Source organism: Parambassis ranga, chromosome 21 (assembly GCF_900634625.1).
Source record: "Parambassis ranga chromosome 21, fParRan2.1, whole genome shotgun sequence".
Taxonomy (NCBI): domain Eukaryota; kingdom Metazoa; phylum Chordata; class Actinopteri; family Ambassidae; genus Parambassis; species Parambassis ranga.
In genome coordinates, this window is record NC_041041.1 from 12,370,337 (window position 1) to 12,393,027 (window position 22,691).

Consider the following 22,691-nt stretch of genomic DNA (forward strand, 5'->3'; position numbering starts at 1 on the left):
ACATAAAACAGTCGATCGGTTCTCATATACAATTTTCCACATCCAAACACTAGTGCCTGCACCAGAAATTCAGTCATGGGCTTCTGCCGAGATGCAGGAGAGTGTCATGGTCTAAGAGTTCCCAGTTTTAACACCAAATTATAAACATTTAAATAAAACAGAAAATACTCTGCAATAAAGACGCTTTAAGAATGATTCCTAGGCAGCGTCACCCATGAGACCTGACTGCATGCTTATTTTAAAAAGAAGAATTGCCAATTCAAATCCCAGTGTAACATTAAAACAATCTTTCTCCTTTATACTGCAAAATATTACAAAAATACTTCAGGAAGTAACTGAAATATATCAACTCCTGATCTTTTAATTTCTGTATCAACAGAAAGCCCACCGGCACCCATCCCCCAACCACTCACCCCCCACCCACCCCGGAGAAAAAATACATACATCCAACCGGACGGTACCAAACATTTCAAATATTTTCATCCTAGGAAATATATCTTAAAGGGACAATGCACATCATCTGTGTGTGTCAGGGTTTCACTTTCTCTTTGGTGCACAGCCTCTTACATAGCCACCCTACATGATCTGCTTTATTTATTTTAGGTATGTCACCCTGGAAAAACAAAAACAAAAATCTGTGCTGGCTATAAACATCCTACACTGCATGATTTGGTTGTTAAAAAAATGTCTAAAACAAAAAAGAGGCACTTGTCAACATCTTCACTGTTCCGAGAATCTTCCCAATGACTTCTTCTAAAGTCCAAACTTTCCAGCAGCAGCAGTTCAGTTCTTCTATGTATAAAAATAAATTAAACCTCGATCATGACTCTAAAACAACTTGCATGTTAACTGCATACAGTATAGTGTAGTGCTATCTGCACACTCAGCTGAAGGTCCAGTGCTGGTATCTGTCTGAGGGGTTGCAGAGAACCAGAGAGGGGTGCTCATGCCGGGCACTCAGGCACATGTTCCACCCTGGGATGTAGAATAACTGGTTCTACATGAAGAGAAGGAAACCATTACTTTCTTCCTTTAAAAAACAAAAAACATCGTAACACAGGTGAAAATCGTGCACAAGAGAAGACCAAACTCACATCTTTTAGCTCCCATTTCTGCTCTACTCCTACAAATGTGTTCCTGCCTTTGTACTGGCAGTCCTCCAGCTTCACAGTCCCCTCTGTCCCGTGCAAACACAGCTCCTTCTGAATGTTGTGTCTGATCTCATGATGTGTGGAGTACTCGAAATACTAGAAACATACCAAAGATGCAAACCACTATAGTGAGTCACTCTTTTTTTCTTTGTCACACTTTGACGTTTTTTTTTACTGACCTGGTTTCCTCCCATACCGTGACATGGGTACATGATCAGCTGTTTCCCACCTTCATTGTTCTCTCCAGCGTCCAGACATGAGTCCTTGCCCACATTTTTCACCTACAGAGAAGGAGCAGGGAATGGAGGGGGGGGCAGTGAGAGGAAACAAAATGAAAAACTAACATCCAGAGCAAGCTGTTCAAACAACTTTAGCCTCTGGAGTGCTTTCAGTGGTGTTAAATTGTAACTGCTCTGTACCCTCTGGAGAAACCAAGTGGAAACCCACAGTGGCTAGACAGAGCTGTGAGGTTTGGAGAGAGGAGAGCTGTTGGTGAGGTGTGTGTGATCTTACTGAGCCAAAGCGGAGTGGGTTGAGATCAGGCATGAAGACTTCTGGATAAACGTTATTTAAGTACCAGGAGAAGGGTTTGCACTGCAGCCGTTCACGGAGGTCCACACGTTTGGAGATATCTCCAAAAGTCCTCTGTAACAACAAGACAGACAAACAATGACAGTGAAGTGAACCAGAACTGTAGTTTACACCATGAACAGGTCACCTACACTGTAATGAAAGCATCCACAAAGCTGGTAACATTATCTCTGCAGGGCTCATGCTGCACTTCACTGATGTTGCAAATGACCAGGGCAGAACTAGTTCATAACAGAATGTGAAGTGTGTGTATGACTCAGTTAATAACACACATAGACAAAAGTGCTGATAAACAGTGCATTATTGCAGCCTTCAGTGCTGATGACGTAGAGAGAGCCGGCAGTGCTTTGGGAGTCAGGTTGGTCAGGTTGGTGGTCAGGTTGGTGACGTTCCTTCAGCTTTTGTTGGATAGCACACCTCTACCACCACACCACCTGTTGTGTGACAGAGGTCACACATATTACCTCCAACTCTGAGCAGCACAAAGCTGTAATGATACCTTATTTATCCCATGGATATAGGTGACACATTGATTGCCGTTTCCAGTATTTGTATGACAAAAAACAGCTCTTGCGGTAATGTGAAAGATCTGTTCAGTTCTATTCTTGTTTATCAGGTTACATGTCAGCACATGTGCTTTTGTCTGACCTGTTTTGACCTTTGCTGATGTGTAGTCAGTTCAAAAGCTCATGTTGTGCAGCATTTTAATGTTTATTCTGTTAATATGAAGCTACAACAAATATTTCAGCTCGCGGCTGTTGTGGCATTTTTCTTTTGACTAAAATGAGAATATTTGTTCTTAATCTCCAAGATGACACTTTGTTTTTTCATTTTGCCATTTTTTCCTCATTTTCCAGGGTAAAAATCCATCCTAAAAACATCTAAAAATCACTAGTGTTTAATCACAAAAACAAATAAACACACTGAGAGATGATGATAATCCTTTTTAGATGCTCTTTTGATTATCATCATCATCACATTCTGAAGCTGGCGACTGTGCTCCAGTGCCCCTAATGACTCATTGGTTAAATTAAGCACAGACAAGTATTTGATTGCTGTTCCTTTTAAACTGAAGACTAACAGCACATTTAAGAGGATTTGCAGGCACCTCTTAAATAATGAGAGCCCTCACTATAATGACAAGGACACTAGTGACACACTGATAGCTGCTGCAGTGGATTCTGTGAAGCTGCTGATGATGGAGCGCCTGTTTGAAGCCAGCAGGAGACGGCTGGCCCACTCTATGAGGTATAGCCCTGAGGGACATGTTTATGGCACCTAAGGGACCGCATGTTGAGAAGTGCAGGGAGAGTGTGTCATTTACTAGAGCCGACTTCCTCCGGGCCACCTTTTTTCCTGTCTGTTAACAGCTTTCATCCCCTCATGGCTGATCTATTCCTCCCCATTTCTTAGAAGAGAGTGCAGAGTTCATGCGCTGAGAATTACAATTGTGAAACATTATGGGGAGTGTTTGCTTCCCCCTGCAGAGTACCTTAAGTAAGACATAATCAGACTTAATGCTTGTTGTATTTCACATGCAAGAGGCAACTTGTCTTCATTGGGGGATAATGAGTGGCATGGTTGTATATGTTTATGTTTATACAAACATGTCGAGATGAGAGAGCTCCTTTATGAATCCCTGCATTTAAAAAAAGAGCGAGAAAAAGAGAGAGAAACACTACTCACGTCTCGTGCAATCTGCGCGGCCTGCATGTTTCGACGGTAGAAGATCTCCTTGTACTCGTCCATCCAGACCTCAGCCAGTCGAACCTGGTTACGAGCAATCACTTGCGTACCCTTGGGAAAGGTGTGGGGGCTTTTGGTGCGGAAAACATGACCGACAATGGAACAGGGGATGATCTCCAGCTGTCCGCCGCACTGCCACACCTGCAGGTTAATGGGACACAGTAGAAAACAGACATATAATGATATGCAGTTAGACCCACCCGTGCAGCAGGGAGGACTCACAGGCCCACTCATAAATACACCAGACTTCTTACCCTAAACGACATCTCAATGTTCTCACCACCCCAGATTTCCATTTCTTCATCATAGCTTCCAATGTGATAAAAATACTCTTTAGAGATGGAGAAGAGGCCACCAGCGAATGTGGGAGTCCTGTGGAGACATTTTGTTTTAAAGACGAGGATCATATGAAGCTGATGTTCATGCACATTTTCTGCTTACTTGATGGGGAACGTTTCATCCTTCCTTCGTTGCTTCTCATGATCTGGGAGACTCTCCCAACCAAAAGCAAGACCCCAGTCGAAGTTTCCCCGGTTGTGGTTCTGACCGTATGGGGACGGCTTCATGAACTCAAACGTATTGAGATCAATTGTGGTTATATCAGGACTCACTACTGCAGTGTGGTTCTCCGCTATCCTGGCTAGCAGAGGCTCCAGCCACCCATTAAAGCATTCACCTGTTAAGACACGCACAGGGGAGACTCAACTCATTTCCTAATCATAGCCACTAAGTAGCTGACATGATAGTCTCGTCTCAACCTTTTGACGAAGAGCAAAGATTACGGGTGTGTAACTTTAAGGTGTGGAAACCAGTTTCAGTGGTATTGACTAACAGTGAGCATCCAGAAAGGTGAGTGTGTCACCGGTGGCCACGGAGGCGCCCAGCAGACGAGCTGTTATCAGTCCTTTCCTCTCTCGCTGGCGGACAACTCGCACAATGTTTAGCCGCTTCAGATACTCATCCAGCTCATCTTTCAGCACATCTGAAAGTACGGGATATCCATTAGACACGAACACTCAAACAAATGTATAAACAGCTCAGCTTAGAAGACTCAGACAGATAAAAAAGATCAAAGCTGCCTCCCTCCCTTCTTAAAAAGGAACCTGTTGTGCAGCAGGACTTCACTTGTGGCCTTCACCCAACAAATAAGTGAGTTCAGAATGTGACTGCATTTCCTGCATGTCCAACAATTAGTTTGAACTATTTACAAGATTTAACTCGCTGTTCAATTTCTACACATGACCACTGCTGATTCCTCTTAGGAAACTATTCACTAGCAGCCCCCTGCTTCCTGTTGTAACCCACTTCATGGGCCACAGAGGGAGCAGGGATCTCCTCTCTGCATGTGCCACTGCACTCAAAGAGCTGCCCACCCAACACGCTGCATGAAATCAAATCCAAAAAGAGAGCAGGGCGGTCCTGAAGGACCCTATTGAGGTTGTTTTTTTTTGTTTTTTTTTACCATCCACGCTGGCATCGTCCACTAGGATGATTTCCTTGAGGAGAATAGCAGGGGAGGTGTGGAGGACGCTGTACACAGTCCTTAGCAGAGTGCTCCAAGCCTCATTGTGAAACACAATGATCACACTGGTGGTCGGCAAGGGGGGGCACCGCCTGAAGGTTTTCTCAATACATCTGCATCAAGAAGAGGGGAAAAAAAGCACAAAGATCTGACTATCCTGTGCAGTTCCTGAGTGGCACAATAGTCTAGTTATTACATCTGCAGGCTCTCCCCTGTGGGGAGTCCATTTCAGCTGTGACACCACATGTGTGGCAGCCTTTGAAATACCTGCCATATTGGAGCAGGAGAGACTTTGTAATTCACCCTAATGAGATGGCCAGTACAGGGATAAGTGTCTGTGCTGTGTTCTGAATATAATACACTGACACGTACTTGGACTTCCATGTGCTTGGATGTACTGTAATTTGCCAAACAAAACTGTGCTTCTTCCTGAATTTGGCCACAATAATTGGACAGGCATGCTGAAACAAAGTCAGAACAGTCATCGCAGCGGTTTCTGGCCGACATATTCCACAGTTGCAAAAGGCAAATATGAGGGGTTATATATGACCAGTGTTACATTACTCAGACTCTAATACAATAAACTATGAGGGTATTTTGCAGTGTGACCGTGGGCCCAGTGCATTCATTTAATAGTAAGAGTAATGGGAATGATTTACAGCACAAAGGATGCTTTTGTATCCACTAGGTGGTGCAATGAAGTGATGTGGTTCCAATGAATGGAAGTGAAAAACTACTGAATTAATCAAAAGCAAAACATGTGTAATTTAGTGAATTATTATATGAGGAGTGCAGTAGTTTGGGGGACCTGAAGTTAGGCAACCATAGTATAATATTAGGATGTCACAGCTAATGTTGAGTGTCTATTAGCTCAAATAACATAATCATTATCCAATGAATTGAGGGACTAAACGTGTCACACTTAGTAACCATGTCAATCATTTTTATGTTCTATCAGTTAGATATGGTTGAATAATTTGTACAGGTTTGTCTGGAGCACAGAGACAGTAGTCTACATACTCTGGTGGTCTTGTGTCTGCTCCAAGGTCTCTGCTCAAAGAGATGCGGTCACTGGCGTACAGGTTGAAGCAGTGCTTCTCTTCACCTCTCTCCTTCTCTTTCTGCTCTTCGGGGCTCAGTGAGTCTGTGTGGAAAGGTTTCCCTGCAGCTCCGGGGGACAGAGGGTTCTGGGGGGGTCGCTCCAGAGCCGGCCTGAGCTCAGCAGCGGTGTAGTGACCCGGCAGGCAGGACACGCTGTCTGCTTTATCCTGCTGACGTACAGGAGCTCTGATCTGCATCTTTGGCATGGCATCCCTGAAGTTATTGACAGCTCCCATTACCATGCCCAGCATGGAATCACGCTTCACTGCCATCTCCTTCAGCCACGGGTCCTCCTGCTGGCCTTGGCTGCCAACTTCCCATTGTATGAAGAAAACAAATGTGACAAAGACGAGGGCCACTATCACCAGTTTAAGTGGGTGCAGTCGCCTTCGGAGCACTCTGCGGAGAGCTGTCATCCTTTTATGAATGGAGAGCAGGCTGGCTTTGGTCTGAGATTCAGCTGTCATAAATCCATAAATTATAATTAATGTGACCATCAGCTTCAGAAACTAAATACAGGTAACAATCACACACACTTTACCATTTTACCATTTCTATTGTTTGATCTGTGAAATGAAAATATGTGAAGAATTTCCTGATGAATTGCTCTGATTGCTCTGCTACTATCTTTACATCAGGTTTTTTAAAATCGGCTCCTGAAATCAGCAAACAAGCTCAACGGTTTTGGATTCCTTCAGAAGAAAACAACACGTACCATGAGTCGCTGAACTACAGGTCAGTATTTGAAAAGTCCTTCAAAATCCCTCTCAGATAGTCCACCGCCTGGCATGCTGCTTCATGTGGAGATGATCCGTTCTGTCGCTTCAGCTCCAAAGAAACTTTCCGTGGAGACTACAAAAAAAGAGAAAAGATTTGCTCTGCGATCAGACCTCACTAAACTTCCGTCTCGTTGGATCCAGGTGTGCTGCTCCTCTCAGGTAGAGGGCGGTGACGTACAGGGTGCGCCTGCGCAGAGAAGTGTCCTGCGTGTCAAAGTAGTACATCCACAGTTAAAGTTGTATTCCAGCGGCCATTACAAGAGGAGAAACTGGATTTTTAAAAATATAATTTAACAAACATGATAAATAAACGTGATAAATAGAAAAACGCAAAGTTGCCTGCAGTTACTTCTTCGTCTGAAGGCAGACTGTTCTCCAAGGAGGAGCTCAGAGTCAGTAAATGGTGTCATTAATAGGATTTGTTCTACTGGTCATTCACTGGGACAGTTGCTGGGTTACAAATAACGGAGGAACGCGACATACTCCACCGCATCCAATCACATCCTCCCTGAGAAACCTCCACATCTTTGCGCATATAGTTTCAATTTATGTAAACACCGACAGAAAACTGAAAGCCCACATGGTCCGACGTTCATTTGGAAAAGTTGTGCGTCCTCTCAGCGTGGGAGAGAACATTTAATCAGAGCTTGACTTACCGCTGATAAAAGTTACAAAAGCGGACGCTCACCGCCGCGCTCTGCAGCCTAATCCTCCAAATGTCCGAGGTCTCCCCGCAGCGGATGGTGTTCATAAAGAGCTGGATGCTTTCAAGAGTGGAGACGCGCAGGGAGTCCGCTCCGCTGCCCAGTTTGAAGTCTGCCTGCCTTTGAGCCGCGCAGTGACTCCATCTGTAGTGACTGTGCTCCCCGCCGCTTCCTAACCGCGCCAGGCATCCACTTTATTATGTCCATTAACATGCTTAATGCTGTGTGTCCTGCATTCGGCCCAGACACGCTCGTCACTGTTTATGTATATGGACACTGATGATGTAAAGTGAGGTCAGGATTTATTTACACATTGATTAAATCATAAAACAATCACAAAACATCACATGAGAAAAAAACTTTATTTTTGAAAACAAGAGGAAATATTATAGGAATATTTTTAAGAACGTGTCAATGATTGAGAATGATACAAAAGCAGATTTTCAATTTTTGATAAATAAAGCTTAATGCTACTTATGGGTCTGTCCTTTCTGCAGGATTCTCTTAATATTACACTCCAAAAATGCTCGCTTCATGTCTGGCTTTGTGAGGAAAGACAGACAAACCTCTTTCACTGGTGTAGTGTTTTCTCTTTGATTTGCCAGCAACCAGCTATTCACATGTCCACGAAGAAATACAGAGAGATGTAATTAAGGGGTTTCCCAAAAAAATGAGAGTTAAATCTGCACAATCTTAACTTGACGCTTAAGTCCAAACAATATAAATGGAGCCAATCACTCTACTTTATTACAAAAACATTGGTTTCATAAGTCTCTTTCCCACACACAGATCTCTAAGATCTCAGTGCAGCACGAGCTTTGTCCAGGATGTCCTTTCTCATTCTTGGGTAATTTGGATGAGCAGCCAAAACCTGTGGACAAACAATGAAGATGAGTCATCTGTTGACAACACTGAACAGATTAAAGAGTAAATGTCAGCAGGTGTCTCACCTTATGACACACATCTATGGCATCAACATGCCTCTTTGCTTTTAAGTAGTTGAATGCAAGCTTGTATCCTAAAGTTAAAGCAGACATTACAGCTTAGAAATGTACCTCTCCTTGTGCTTATACAAATAGAAGTGGACCTGAGAATCTGGTTTACATACCAATAGTTGGGTTAGTTCGATTTCCATATTTCCAAGCCAGTTCATAGTTGAGTGCTGCATCACGGAATGCCTGCTCTTTTTCCATTATGTAGCCCTGATATTCATAAGCTTTACAGCATGACTGGAAAAGAGTGCAATTGCGGGTTAAAGTTAAAGTTCTGCATTACAAAGAGAACAGTCATTTTTATGTCCAGCAGTGACAGCATTTCCAGGCTGACCTTGTTATGGTTGAGGCATCTCTTTAAGAGGTCCCCGGCCAGGTCATACTTCCCCGAAGGGATGTAGATGTCTGCCAGGAGCAGCCAGCTCTTCTCAAACTCATCGGCATCAACAATGCTCCAGTTCATCTTAGCTATGCGTTTGAGCTGGTTCCTGGCTCTGGGAGTTTGCTGTAGCATCTTGTAGGCTGTCGCCATGGCCAGCAGAGCAGGAACGTGGTCCTTCTGAATGGAACCAAAGCATTTTGGTGAAAATGAATTAACCACTGCTATCCTGTTTCATCTTCTTTGTATTTCAGCTGCTCCTGTCAGGTCGCCACAGCTCACGGCGCCTCATCTCTTTCCACCTAACTATCCTCAGCATCTGCTTCTCTCACACCAACTAACTTCATGTCCTCTTTTAGCACATCCATATATCTCCTCTTTGTGTTTACACAATTTATTTACTTCATTAACAGATACAATTTATATTAAAGTGAGATAAATGATTGAAATTCAGCCGGATACTGTCTGATAATGGTACCACTATCATTAGGAAAAACCCTAATCTACCATGGGTATATTTACACAAGGGAGAGTGATGTAACTCATGTGCACCATCTGGAGTTTGCTTACCTCATTGTTTGCGATCTCTGTGAAAACACTAAGGGCCTTCTCTACATTGGCCTTCTGTTTAGTCGCCAGCAAGCAGTAGTTCTCTAGGATGCGGAGCTGTACGTGTCCCCCTGGTGTCTGAGGCTTTAACTCCTTCAGCAGCTTCTCTGCTGTTCTCACAGCCAGCTGCTCTGACTCCTGTTTCTCTGTGGAGTTTCTAAGGGAGAGATACAGAAGAATACACTGTCTAATGTATCATCTAATATTTTTGCCCTGCTGTGCTACTTCAGTTGATAAACTCACCCAATTTCACCATCCAAATTCTCAAAAACCTCTCCTCCCATCGTGTCATTGTCAGGGTTTAGGTAGATTTCAATCATGTTGTACACAGCATTCTGGCCCCAGTCATTGTCTTTTCTCGCCTTGTTGAAGTGCCGAAGAGCATCGTTAGGTTCTCCAGTGTACCTGTGCAGGAAACGCGTTTAAGTCAACAAGCCCAAAACAAATGTTCACATAATCTTAGGACTTTCAGGCAACCTACCAAAGATAAAGTCCTTTGCAGTAGTTAAATCCAGGGTCAGTTTTAGTCCTGGAAGAATGCTTTTCTGCCATATCAAGAAATCTGGGGACTTCTTCCAACTTCCCCGCTCTCCTCAACAAATCAATAAGACGTGACAGCGTTGGGTAGTTGTCTGACAGAAACAACAGAGATAAGATACGAAGCTTTTCACTTAGAAACTCAAATCATCAATTACATTCTATGTTCAAAATATGTTGGCCTTGTTGTACCTGGTTTGCGCTCCAGCAGCTGTTGAAAATGGAAAACTGCCTGTCCATAGTCCTGCTTCCTAAACATAATGTCAGCCATCATCTAAGGGCAAAATATGTGAATTAGTTGCTTCCTAAACAGTATATGGTATAATTTGGTAGAACAAGAGCAGAACAAACCAAAGTTGCATCTTCATTGCACTGATCATTCTTCAAAATGTCACTGCACTGCTCCTGGCACGCATCAACGTCGTCCAGAGTGAGGTACAAACGGGCCAGCTCCAGCATCACCTAAGAACAATAAGTGCATTCATTTGAACAAGGCGGATGTGTCAAAATCCTTGATACAATGTAGAGTACATAAATCTGGTCCTTTGCTTAAATCAAACTAACAGCATCTATGATCACAAAACTTTACACTCACAAGGGTGAGTCTCAGCAATGCTTGTTAACTGCAGCTGCAGTAAGTACACAGAACGTTTTTGATTCAGCTGCACTGACCTTGCGATCTGTCTCACAATACACAAGAGCTTCTTTGTAGAATTTGACTGCTCTCTCATAGCCCCTCTGACTTGTATAGTGCCTGGCGATTTCAGCACAGATCTCAGCAGCAAGTTGCTTCTGCATGGGTACAACGTCAGGCTGCTCCAACTGCACACGCTTCAGCACCTTGGCCTGCACATCCCGTGCCTATGAACGACAGCAATAATCATCATTAGAACAAAGTACAGACATTTTCAGAATTCTTAGCTACCCAATAGCTGTGTCTCAATACAGGGACTGTTTTCTTCAAAGACTGATTGCAATGTGAAAAAGCTGTCCCATTCAAAATGGGTGCTTCAAAACTGTGACAGAGAAATGCAGCTTTCTTTGCCCTGGTCGCTAAGGATGCACCAGTTGGGATTTATTCCAATATTCATTGGGTGATGGTTGGCCGCACATTGAACTTCAGCCAAGGAATACACGTTGCTGTGGTTGCTTGGTGACATAAGCAGCACCTTGCAACAGCTTGTGAAATAAGAAATCCTCCAAGGGCAAGACAGTCTCATTTAACAGCAGCTACCCCCCATCTACAAAGACCTGGCCTTCATCTTTGACTGTCTTTTGAAGGATACATGCCCAGGACTGAGAAACAGTGTGAAAATATTCTGCTGTAGAGACATAAACATGGAGGCATCAGGTGCAAGTTGTTGTGCACTGGGCACCAGAGAGCATGTGTACAATGACAAGCTTTTTGTGGAGGAATAGCTGTGACACGTGAGTATTATTTTGGATATAACTGAGGTCACATTGCAAAAAATCAGACCACTATCTGATTATGAATACATATTTAGGTGGGCCAAATCAGAATTGACAGGATCAGATTACATGTAAGCCTCGATTCAATGAACAACAACAACTGAAGCCCGCTTACTTTTTGTAGGGAGAGCAAAGCTTCCTCATTTTTGTCTACTTTATTTTGGATCTTTGCCAACAGGACCAGATAACGGCAGTCGTCTGAGAGAGCAGCCAGTTCATTCACTGTGAAAAACACACAACAACACAAAACCAGCACATGAAAACAAATCACTAACCACTTTTTTTCCAATTCAAGCAGTGTAGCAACATTACACTTAGTATTTCCCATCAAATTGCTCTAATCTATGTTAATTGTGAATATTGTGTGTGTGGACACTCAGTGTGTATGAAACATGGACATCTGTTAGTACCTGGTTCATGGGCCAGAGCATCATGCAGGACTCTTTCACAGCGCTCATACTGCTTCATCTTCATCAGGAGCTCAGCTAGGTCATAGCGCAGGAAGTTCTGCTGCTCAGTCTTTAAGGCTGCTTCATAATAATTAATTGCCTGCGGAATAGCAGTCTTTGGTCAGTACTAGTTAATCTGTCTAGGAATGAAGTCTCATAAATACATGTACAACACAAACCTTGATGTAGTTATGAGTCTTGACCAAAGCTTTTCCAATCTTGCTGGCTAAAGCACCATCTTTGGGGTTCTTCTTTAGAGCCTGGTCGTAAACCTCAATGGCTTTCTCTGGCTGTGGATAAACACACATGAGCATAAGTCATTTGCCTTTGTAAATATTATAAATAGTTGTTGAGCATGAGGTAAACAATGTAGTTTGCCACATGCTTTATAGTAAGAGGCAGTCTGGATAAAGATGCACTCTCTGATAAGTCAGGTGGGGACAATCTACTCTGGCCTCCAGTGATGCACTCACAACCAAAACATGTGTAAACAAGCCTCTGAGGTTAGGCTGCCGCTTAGAAAATCATGACAACACATGCTTGTCTCTGATTCTGCTCTGTCTCCCCTAAAGTAAAGGCCATACTTTGCAATTGTCAAAAATTACTGAACATGATGACTCTTCTTTTCAACTAAAGTGATGAGGCATTTGTTTGCTGTGCTGCTAATATTATGCTTTGACAACTCCATCTCCACAGACACTCTCTTTGCATCTGTGTCACCTGCAGGAAACTTTGGGGTTCTGGTAGGAACCCGTACCTAAAAATGATTTTAGGGACAACTTCACGGCATATGTCACATCCTTCTCCATTTATCAAAGGACAAGGCATACGCAGAGGCAGTGGCCTTCTAATCTGCCGGAGATTCACAAGAAGAAGCAGGAGCATGAAGTAAAGTTCAAAGTCATGAGTGAAGCAGCGAATAGACTGAAGAACTTAAAGGTGATGTCTGAAGAGACGAAGAAAAGAAAAGAGGAGAGCGATAAAACAAGAGCTCAAACGAGGATTAATATCGGCGAGAGCTGAAGAGAACCGCGGTCATATCGATGCAGGTCGGTGATAATGGCAGCTTCCGTAAAGAGGGTTTGGTTCCGGTTGGATACAGGTCCATTAGCAACAAAAATCATCTGTGTGCTGTGTACCGGGCTCGTCAGTGACCTGTGTAGCCGAACCGCCTCGGACAGACGACCACAGCGAAGCCGCGGTTCTTTTGAATGGAAGCCAGCTACAATAAGGTAATAATGTCATTAAACTGCTTAAATACACTTTTAAATGGATGGATGTTTACCTGGTTAAACGGTTGTTTCTGTCTGCCTTCAGTGTATTTAGCGCAGAAACGCTAAAAGCTCCTCAAAGCGCACAGCGACAGTTTAAAGAGTTTATGTTGATATAACTCGTTTGTTCGCTGTCTGGGGAAATGTTCATATGGGACGTATTTTAGGCTCAGACATGTAGATAATGTACGTATTGTAATGGTCTGAGAAACATGTTGTATTATTAAGTTATGGAGTTGTGTAGTTTGTCGATGTTTTGAGTTCCGACATTGATGGCTGTGGTTAGCATGCTGCGGTTGTCTTCCGGTGTTGTGCCAAAAAGTGCATTTGTTGACTAGTAGTCACCGGCAAACTCCTTCAAAGATGGAGCTGTGTCTCACACAAAAAGGCTAATTCAGTTCGCTGGTTTTCTTAAGTTGCCACATGCGCCAACACAACAACAATCTCCCTCAGCTCTGTCACTCAGCCGGTTTTGTGCCAAAAAAGTTATCGTCTGCCAAAAACTGATCTCGTCGCGGGAGCGCGCACGGAGCCTCAAAGGTGCATCGCCGAGTGTCTGTAGCTTGAGCTACGACTGTGTGGTCTCATTCATACTGTTGCAGCGCACACATATTCTAACTTCATGTCGACAATGAAGATTTAGTTACTAATGTACAGTGTTGAGAAATTGCATGATCATTACACATGCTAGGATCACCCTGTGGCAGTACCAGTGTTATGCAAACAGGTCATGACTCTACGCCTCTCAGTTTGGTTGCTCACTTCATCAGAAATGCTGAAATTGTGAAGCATAGCTGTATGTTTTATAGATTATAATTATGAGAAGTGATTGGTAAGTTAGTGGCCTTTGGAGGAAGGAAATTGTTACACAGCTCATATTAGGTACATACACCGTTCAGCTCTTTAAGTGATTATGCAGAAGACTGGAAGTCAATAACATTTGCGGTTTTTCTGTTTTGACTATTTGGATTTTCAACTCAGCCCTGTCTGAGAGTCAGTGCTGGTGATGGCTGCCATCCAGAAATGTGGATTTAAACCTGTCACACCCTCCAAATTCACTGCCCTTCAATACAAAGGAAGAGCTCATTGGTGCTGATGTTGCCATAAACCACTTTTTTGAGGTTCCAAGATGGCAACTTCTACACAAAAGCAAGTAAAATTCTCTACAACTGCTGGACTTAAAGTAAAAAAAACCTCATTTCTAAGGCTATGAACTCAACTGATTACCACAAGTTCAACATACTGCTCTTAAATGAAAGGTGAGAATCAAAACAACTTGTGGCAGTATTTTAAGGTAAAATATGTCAGAGCTGAATCACATGTTCCACTTACTTCTTGAATATTCATGTAGGCATCACCAAGTAAGAGATATGTGTGAGGGCTGGGCAGCTTCTCCACCATTTCTCTGTAGGGATGACAGCAGAAACACATATGATATACTTCTTTATGTTGACACATGTGGTTCGGTTATACTTTACTGCGTCTGAGCTGTCTATAAGGAGTAACATCACAGACGAGAGGAAGCCTGGAGGAAACTGCACATTTCCTTTCATCTGAATGAATAGCTTCAGTTAAGCTTTTATTTCATTTAACTTAACTTTGTGGTCTCCTAAATTCTGCTGCAGACTGAATGACATGTGGGTCCACTATTCAACTGTGTATTTAATTAACTTTCAACTATTTCAGTTCAGACAAACATTTACAATCCATTAGGTTTCAGACTGAATTCATTTATTCAGCCACTATCTTAGAGTTTAGTGAGTTTCATTGTCTATTCTAATCCAGATTCTCTTCTCACCTGTAACAGCTTGCATAGAGACGTTTCTCTCTCCTGTGGTTCAGATATATGTCTGCCATTTTCTCCTTGGCTTGGATGTAATAGGGCTGCTCAGGGGTTATGTTTCTGAGCATACTCAGTGCCAGCTCAGTATCACCACGCAGCAGGGCCAGGTCCGCATTAGCAATAGTAACACGGAGCTCCTCAGGGGTTCCTGAGAACTCATTGATGGCATCCTGCATTACCTTTGCTGCCTCGTGCTGAAATAATAAATACAATAATAAGTACTGTTTTGTTCATGGGTAGATGTGTTAGTTATGGAAATAGGTCATTATTTCACCTGTTCCCCATTAAGCCACAGGGCCTCAGCTAACTCCAAAAAGACAGAGACACAGTCCGCAGAGCTCAGTTCTGTTTTCTTGTTTTTGGATTTGGACGAGGATCCAGCTCTGCGGACGCCTGGAAGACTCATGGCCATCTGTAATGTCTGGATAGCCTCGGTAAGCTCACCAGTTTTCTTCTTAGCCTGAGCGTTGATTAGGTGGTACAGGGGATGGTCTCGGATCTGAAATGGACAACAAGTCATTTAGACACACAACCGCTTAATCGTTATGGACAAGGTCCAGTGCATCAATTGTGAAGTTCTTGATTCAAGCAAGAAATAACATTCACCACAGGATGTCAGTCTAACTCAGATGAACTCACTGGCACTGATTGAGAAACTTGTAGAGTGACAATGCCTTCACACAGCCCTTCTGTTTTTGGCAGTGGCCAAATGAAAGCAATAACAGTGTCACGTTGAGGGTGATTTTACCTCAAAGTTATGGCTGAGGCAGAGTTCAAGAGATTGGGAACACAGTGCCACGTTACCCTGCACCAGATGGATCTGTGCCATTAGCAGATGAGCATCTGCATGAGAGGGGCATTGGTCCAGGCAATGCTGTAGACTGCTCTGAGCAGCTTCAATGTTGCCTGCACAGACACAAAATCAATTTACGATGTCATTATTTAAAGAAAAAAGTAAATAATCAAATAAATAAATAAAAGTTTGTTTTGTTGCAGCACTCACCAGACTGATATCTGACTTTGGCTAGCAGGAAGACCCCTTGAAGGAGACCTGGCACAATCTTGACCACAGTGTCCAACAGTGTGACACAGTGCTGGAGCTGAGGAGCAGGAGGCTGGCCCTGAGCAGGGGGCTAAAAAAGAACAAGAAAAGAAGAGTTTTATGATGAGCCTCCAAAGTAAAAATATTCAAATCATGATATCCAGAAATGTGCGAAACAACAGGTGAAAGAGGTTCTTTTGCACATTCTCCCAATTGTACCTTTGCAGGACACAGAGCAAGATACTCTTTGATAATCTCTAAGAGGAAGTCGGGGTTTAACTTCTCTAGATACTCCACACCAAGCGGCAGACCCTGCAGTGAGGAGAAGTGTGTGTCCACGGCATCATTCAGTAAGTTGGTCACCTCTTCCTGGGACCGACGTTTTTTCATTGCTAGTACAGCACGTAGGTATAATAGTTCCTAACAGAGACAAAAAATACATCACTGGGGTGACTGTACTGTATCAAAGGCACAATCATATCAGTAATGATAAGCCCTGCATACTATTAAAAAACGTACCCCTGATTTTCCAATAGACTGTTGAATCTCTGTAAGAAATTCCAACTGTTGTTCCGCATCTTCCAGCTGGCCCTCTATCAGCTGGCAACGAATTATACCTAAATATTAAAAAAAAAAAAAACTTTAGAGAGCATGTGTGGACACAAAGTAGCATCATTAAAATTTTACATTTTACCAGTCAAAGCTGAAACACTGGTCTTCTCCCTGTTGGTAATGGCGGTCTTGTACCACTTCATAGCCTCCTTCATTCTGCCCTGAAGTACCATCTGGTAGCCTAACTCTGTGGCTAAATCTGGGTCGCCTGATGCCACAGTAAAGGCTCTTTCCACCATTCTGAATGTCTGCTCAATAACTTTCTCATTTCTTCCACACTGTAATAAAACAAAAACAACAGAAAAAGACTAACTCTTCAAAAATGACAATAATGACAATTGGAGCTTTAAGAATGATATTAATACTAGTCTTACAACACGGGTGAAGGCTAGAGACATTCTGTAGTACAGCTCAGCGTTGTGTGGTTCCAGCATGTCCAGGCTGCTGATGAGGTTTGAAATCTGCTTTACTGCCTGCCAATAGAGATATAAAAAGTTAACATACCACAGCTGCATCATAAATGTAACATATTGAATATTGACTCTGATGCACTAACCTATGAAAAAAGTGTGAAAATGTGTGTCTTTTACCTCAGTAATATCACCATCTCTACATAAAGAATGCAGAGCTAGCATCCGAAGGGCCTCCAGGTTATTTTTATCTTTCTGTAAAAGCCTGAAACATGACACAAGGTGCAGTGAGTAAGTAAGTAGTCCATCTTCTACACTTAATGAGCTTGGATTTCTTTTATTGGTAGAAATAGAATATCTGATACTCCAGCAGTGCTGTGTTAATCTGCCAGTTAAATAACATTAAAACTAAAAGAGCAGTAAAGGAAACCACATGATATACAGGAATACTGTTTAAGGTTTATTCTTCACAGTTTTAACATCACAGTGAGGTAGGGCTGGAAAGTAAGCACAGTCCCCTCACTATTATACTGCCCTTTAGTATAATTTGGAGGTATAAATATATGAGCATTGTGTGGAAATGTATACTTCCACTACACCACCTTTCATAGGGAAATGTTTTGCTTTCTATTTAACATTTAACTGACAGCTGTAGTTACATTTCTGCATTTTTAAATTGTGTATACATTTTCATGGAGCACCTGTAATGGTGTACCTTAACATTACTGTATTAATGCTTAGGCCATCATTGCAGCATAGGTACCATAGCAGCTCTGACTTTGGTGCAACCTGAGTAATTGTTCCTTACCCTGCACAGCAAACCTGAACAGCAACTCCGTGGAACTGTATGTGATTCAAGTACTTTGGCTCAAAGGCCTTTTTATGCTGTCTGGCACTGGCTCAGTTCCAGTGGGGCAAAGCACAAACAATGGCTTAGTCAGTATGCACTGGTTTGAGGCATCACGTTGGTGTTTCATTTGCACTTGAATGCTGAGCCATTTGTAAAGGCAGACTGTGTTTTTTTCCCCTCATATGTCTGGTGGTGATTTTAAATGTCTCTGCACTATCTGATCTCCCAAGACACATCATTACCATTGTTGAAGACTTTCAATTAAATGATTGGCATATGGTGCACCTAATCAGTTACCTGTGTGCTGCATCTATGGTTTGTTCCCAGTCTTGAAGGCTGAGCAATAGTTTCATCTTCTTGATGAGAGCAGGTAAGAACCCAGGGAAGCTCACAACCACTTGGTTTACCATCTCTAATGCTCCAGAGTAGTTCTGGCGATACTCATAGTAATGTGCCTAAAACAGGAAGAGTGTGTTGGAAATATGTCAAATGACATCATCAGCATCATAACTTTTACAGATGCTGCTAAGAAGGGCTATTTAATCTGAATGTGCATTTCCCAGGTCACCTTTCCCATCAAGGCGAAAACATCTGCTCTCTCTTTCAGGCGCTCATCAAAGTATTTTCCAGCCTTTCTGGCATAGGCGTCTTTCCCAGATGTCACGTCTATCCAAGCTTTCAGGACCATTCCCTAAACAGCATTAAAAAAAGATCTCTCATCACTCCATGCACTTCCATTCAGATATATTTCTCATTCATATGTAAATCTCACCTCTTTGGAACCACTGGAGAGTTTGATCATCCTCTCTGTGTACTCCCTTGCCTTATCATTTCTCCCCAATAGCCAAAGAAAGGTCCCAGCGTGGTACAGACTTTTAGGAGGTGCACTTTTACGATCTTCTTTGACTTTCGCATCTAGTTCTTGAATCACTTCTCTATCTGCACATACAAAGATAATATTGCCAATAAGTGAATCTAATCCATTAAGATAGTCAAGATTAACAATACAGGAACTATGTTGACTTACCTGGGTTTGTCTTTTTTTTCTCTGCATAGACAAGAGCCATTAATGTACACAGAGATACAGCTCGATCATCTCTAATTGTGTCCAACTCTGCTACAGCTTCTTGAATTTGATCTGAATTAAAGTCATGGTAAGAATAAATATTGTGAGATTCTTATGCGACCAGGAAATGTTTTGATTCGTACAAGTTTACCTTGCATGAGAACTCCGTACGCATGGAAGAAAGTGTAGATGGAACTGTTGCCGAATTTCCTCTGAGCAGTCTGTGCAGCACTTACAGCGTGACTGAAATACTTTTCATAGCAATAGTACTTAATCAAAGCCTGTGGGTAAAAAAGAAGACACAGTATGAGGTGGATATATAACAATGACTTGAAAAATACGCTTATGCAGCCTGAGCATTCAAAAAATGTACCCCGTTAGCCTGTAACATCGTTAACGTTTTCGTCACCACGACCAACAAGCATTAATACTGTTAGCTTAACATTTTGAGCGCCTGTCATATAGGAACTAAATGTCATTTAAAAATGTTATTCCAGCTTTACTGTGTCTTTCGTGGTCGCCTGTAACCGTTCTGTTTTGTGTTCACTTACCAAAGATGTTTCTTCGTCCTCCATCTTGGCTGTAACTTTCTGTGCTGCTACAAAAAACGACGTGAATACTAGGGTTGGGCGATATTGGCAAAAACATTAATCACGATTAATTGTGGCATTTAGCCGATAGCGATTAATTGATGACAATTGCACTTACATCAACCTGTTACGTCCTTCCAGCGCTTAGTTTGGTCGTACGGAACACAATGACTAAACGTATCGCGGATTCTCGGCTGAGTGGAATTCTTTCCAATATCTGCTGGAGGAAACTTCGCTGTAATGTTTTCCTATCTTGCTGTGGAGTCAATGAATACAGATCGGGAGGCAGCTTCTCCAGTCGGAGTTCATTCTTTTAATACGAGCAAACCATCCAGTTACTATGGCAACAACCAACGCTCCACGCTTTACACCTTATGCATGTCGCGAATGCGTTGTGGCCTCGTTGCGCTTTCTTCGGCTTTCTTCGTACTCCGGCTTGACAGACGTTGAACCTCTGTTAGGAATGTGCTGCTCCGCAACATTTAACTGAATACCACTGCCTTCCGCCATTATTGTTATTGTAGGCTCACATGTACGCGCGTGGTGAGAGTACGTCGCACACAAAAATGCGTCATCATGACGAGGCACTAATCGCATAAACACTTATGCTTGCTATAAGAGATGTTAATGTAGTTTTTGTTGTGCTTTCGCCATCTTGGCATTAAGCGCTCTCTGGTAACTAAGAAACGGCCAGCATGTGGGGAAGATTAAATCCCTACTTGTTGTCTGTCAGGTATTCACATCACTTCCGGTGAAGGTCTTTTCATACTTTCTACATGAAATAATACATCAGAAATGCTAACATAGTCTTAAAGTTTCCTGCATCTTTGAATGCATAGTATCCCCAGTTTTTGGGAAGTGGTGATTTGCAACGTATCCTGCGTCTGTCAGTCTGGTAAGAAGCCTGAGAGACAACACTTAGGGAATATCGAATACCTGTGTAAGTCAGTTGAGCTAGTTTCCAGTTTGGGTCACTAGGGGGCACAGTCATCCTTTTCATGTGATGGCCTATTTTTGTGACGCTATTTCGCTGTTGTCAGAATTACTGCTACTAATGATAAAAGATCAAGAATTAAGTACATATATTAAAATATTCATATCAATTTAAATAATTTTAGCATAAATAAAGTAGAAAGGACCGTGTCTGCACACCACATTAAATTGTACATATCATTAGTCAATCTTTTTGATTATTGATTTTTTTTCACCCCCCCCCCAAAAAAAACAATTATTTTAAGCAACAGAATTAAAAAAGAATTAAAAGAAAATCATGCCAAAGGTTAAAGAAAGCTTAACCTGCTTTGAATGTATGAAAATGATGTGTGAGTGCTCTCACATGGCCCACACGTAGGTTGGGTTATTGTGGTTGTTTGTTTTTGTGTGTGGCTTGCCTTCCTTATGCTACACAGTTAAGAAACAATAAGTCCACACTGTCACTATTATTTTTTGTTACTGTGTAATACAAACTAACATATATCATTATTGTAATTGTCTGCACTCATTAACACATCTTAACATAGTTAACCACATGCAGTGGAAACACATTGCCATCCAGCCAGTAGTAATTGGTGGCCCAATGTTATGCAACACCATGCATTGACTGTTAAGTATGATGTCTACTAGTGTTGAGTCCATGGGTGCAACTGTTCCAAGAGAGACCTTTCCATGCCTCGTCAGATACTATTTAGCACTAACTCTGGCACATAATCATTACTCTCTACAGCACACATCAATGGGAGAGTAAATCAGGTTGGTATCGAGCTCTGCGTATGTGCAGCGATGGGAAATGTCTGTGTGTTGTACAACAAAATTTTGCTCACACTTTGGCCCCTAAATGGTTAGACTGTTTTTGCCAGATTTATTATTATTATTTCCTATTTTTATTTCACTACTCTTATACAATAAATTATATTTTCAGTAATACTTATTTAGAATAGTTATGGTAGACAACTGAGGTGTTGCAAAGGGCGATAAATACTGCATGTGTTGTTGCACTTTGAAAGAATGCATCTGAAAACCTATTAGAGGAAGACAGTGGAATATGGACCCCCTGGGATATGCTGCTATAGCATTCTAATGGCTATATCCAATGTGGTTTGTACAGACCATTATTGATCAGAGCGCCATGCCCAATAATACAAGCAGCTCACTTGCTAATGAACTCTTTTTTATTTCTTTTTCCATATGTGTTGCAACAAAAAAAGTTGTTTGAAATTAGATTGCCTTGTAGTGCACAGAACCTTGTAATAAATCAACAGTTATTATATTGATGGACAGGAATCTCTGTTATCTGATGCTATGCTATGCTAGCTGATGAAACATAGAAAGAAAACTGAAGTTTTTCCAGGATATTCAGTCTTTGTTTTGGGTGGTTGACATGAAACAGTGTGTGTGTGTCAGAACGGGAGTGTGTATGTGATTCAGGGGTTTAGATGGTGTGAATCTCTCTGTCAGTGTGTGTCTGTCTATTAGTGCATTGGTAAGGTAGGGGAGGGAACTCGGGGATCTCACCACTATCGAATGTAATGGGATTTTCTTCCCATCCATCTATAGCAAATAAGATTACAGAGCCGTTATAGGCTGCATTCTCAGATTTCTTTTTGAAATGTTTTTTTTTCTTTTTTTATTACTATGCCTCTCCATGCATGCCAGTGGCGTAACTGCAAACCAAACAGACATCCTTTCACATAAAACATGTCCACATATTACTGCCCAGACTCCAGGGGAGGAGACGGCAGACCAACTTCCGACCTTCCACCCTAATGCAGTCTAACAAAGGAGTTTGATGTCATGTTGCTGGGCAACCAGCAAGGAGAATCTGCAGAATCACTCTTGATTTACTGGTCATTAAAAAAAGGCAATCTGTAATTCCACTTGTTGCCGTCAGTGAAGCTGTGTGCTGGTTTCAGTCATAGGGTGCATTTCACAACATATTTGTTTCTCATACATTGTTCAACATTATGACCAAAGGCTTTCT

General features: G+C 42.2%; 2 protein-coding genes across 3 annotated transcripts; both read right to left on the minus strand.

The window, feature by feature from the left end:
* Positions 1-423: 423 nt before the first annotated feature.
* galnt3 (UDP-N-acetyl-alpha-D-galactosamine:polypeptide N-acetylgalactosaminyltransferase 3 (GalNAc-T3)) lies at positions 424-7,028 on the minus strand. The gene is made up of 11 exons (XM_028394048.1): positions 6,827-7,028; positions 6,031-6,571; positions 4,951-5,123; positions 4,321-4,470; positions 3,930-4,164; positions 3,743-3,860; positions 3,429-3,629; positions 1,665-1,796; positions 1,331-1,432; positions 1,095-1,247; positions 424-997 (listed from the first exon to the last, which is right to left on the minus strand). The coding sequence occupies exons 2-11, from the start codon at positions 6,525-6,527 to the stop codon at positions 884-886; spliced, it is 1,875 nt and encodes a 624-aa protein (XP_028249849.1). The 5' UTR covers positions 6,528-6,571; positions 6,827-7,028; the 3' UTR covers positions 424-883.
* Positions 7,029-7,937: 909 nt separating this feature from the next.
* ttc21b (tetratricopeptide repeat domain 21B) lies at positions 7,938-19,891 on the minus strand. 2 transcript variants are annotated; one of them, XM_028393263.1, is made up of 30 exons: positions 19,833-19,891; positions 19,676-19,743; positions 19,276-19,405; positions 19,086-19,196; positions 18,831-18,997; positions 18,627-18,749; positions 18,356-18,513; positions 17,389-17,473; positions 17,173-17,271; positions 16,881-17,076; positions 16,706-16,803; positions 16,406-16,606; positions 16,148-16,277; positions 15,893-16,050; positions 15,419-15,643; positions 15,100-15,338; positions 14,634-14,706; positions 12,210-12,320; positions 11,992-12,130; positions 11,697-11,803; positions 10,784-10,972; positions 10,463-10,573; positions 10,304-10,385; positions 10,056-10,206; positions 9,818-9,979; positions 9,536-9,731; positions 8,921-9,145; positions 8,703-8,823; positions 8,545-8,612; positions 7,938-8,465 (listed from the first exon to the last, which is right to left on the minus strand). In XM_028393263.1, exons 2-30 carry the CDS (start codon positions 19,697-19,699, stop codon positions 8,388-8,390), a joined length of 3,957 nt encoding a protein of 1,318 aa, XP_028249064.1. In that variant the 5' UTR covers positions 19,700-19,743; positions 19,833-19,891; the 3' UTR covers positions 7,938-8,387. The 2 variants fall into 2 exon arrangements, with proteins under 2 accessions (XP_028249064.1, XP_028249065.1); XM_028393264.1 differs by having other exon boundaries at positions 19,676-19,722; positions 19,833-19,851.
* Positions 19,892-22,691: the final 2,800 nt, after the last annotated feature.

Bases quoted from the DNA above. Each gene is read 5' to 3' on its own strand.
- galnt3 (XM_028394048.1), bottom strand. From the start codon at position 6,527: ATGACAGCTCTCCGCAGAGTGCTCCGAAGGCGACTGCACCCACTTAAA. The intron at 5,124-6,030 runs GTATGTAGACTA...TTCTTGATGCAG, and splicing joins GCAGACACAAGACCACCAGA to ATGTATTGAGAAAACCTTCA. The intron at 998-1,094 runs GTGAGTTTGGTC...CTCTTCATGTAG, and splicing joins AGAAATGGGAGCTAAAAGAT to AACCAGTTATTCTACATCCC.
- ttc21b (XM_028393263.1), bottom strand. From the start codon at position 19,699: ATGGAGGACGAAGAAACATCTTTG. The intron at 12,131-12,209 runs GTTTGTGTTGTA...GCTATTCCGCAG, and splicing joins AGACTCATAACTACATCAAG to GCAATTAATTATTATGAAGC. The intron at 9,146-9,535 runs GTAAGCAAACTC...GGTTCCATTCAG, and splicing joins CAGAGATCGCAAACAATGAG to AAGGACCACGTTCCTGCTCT.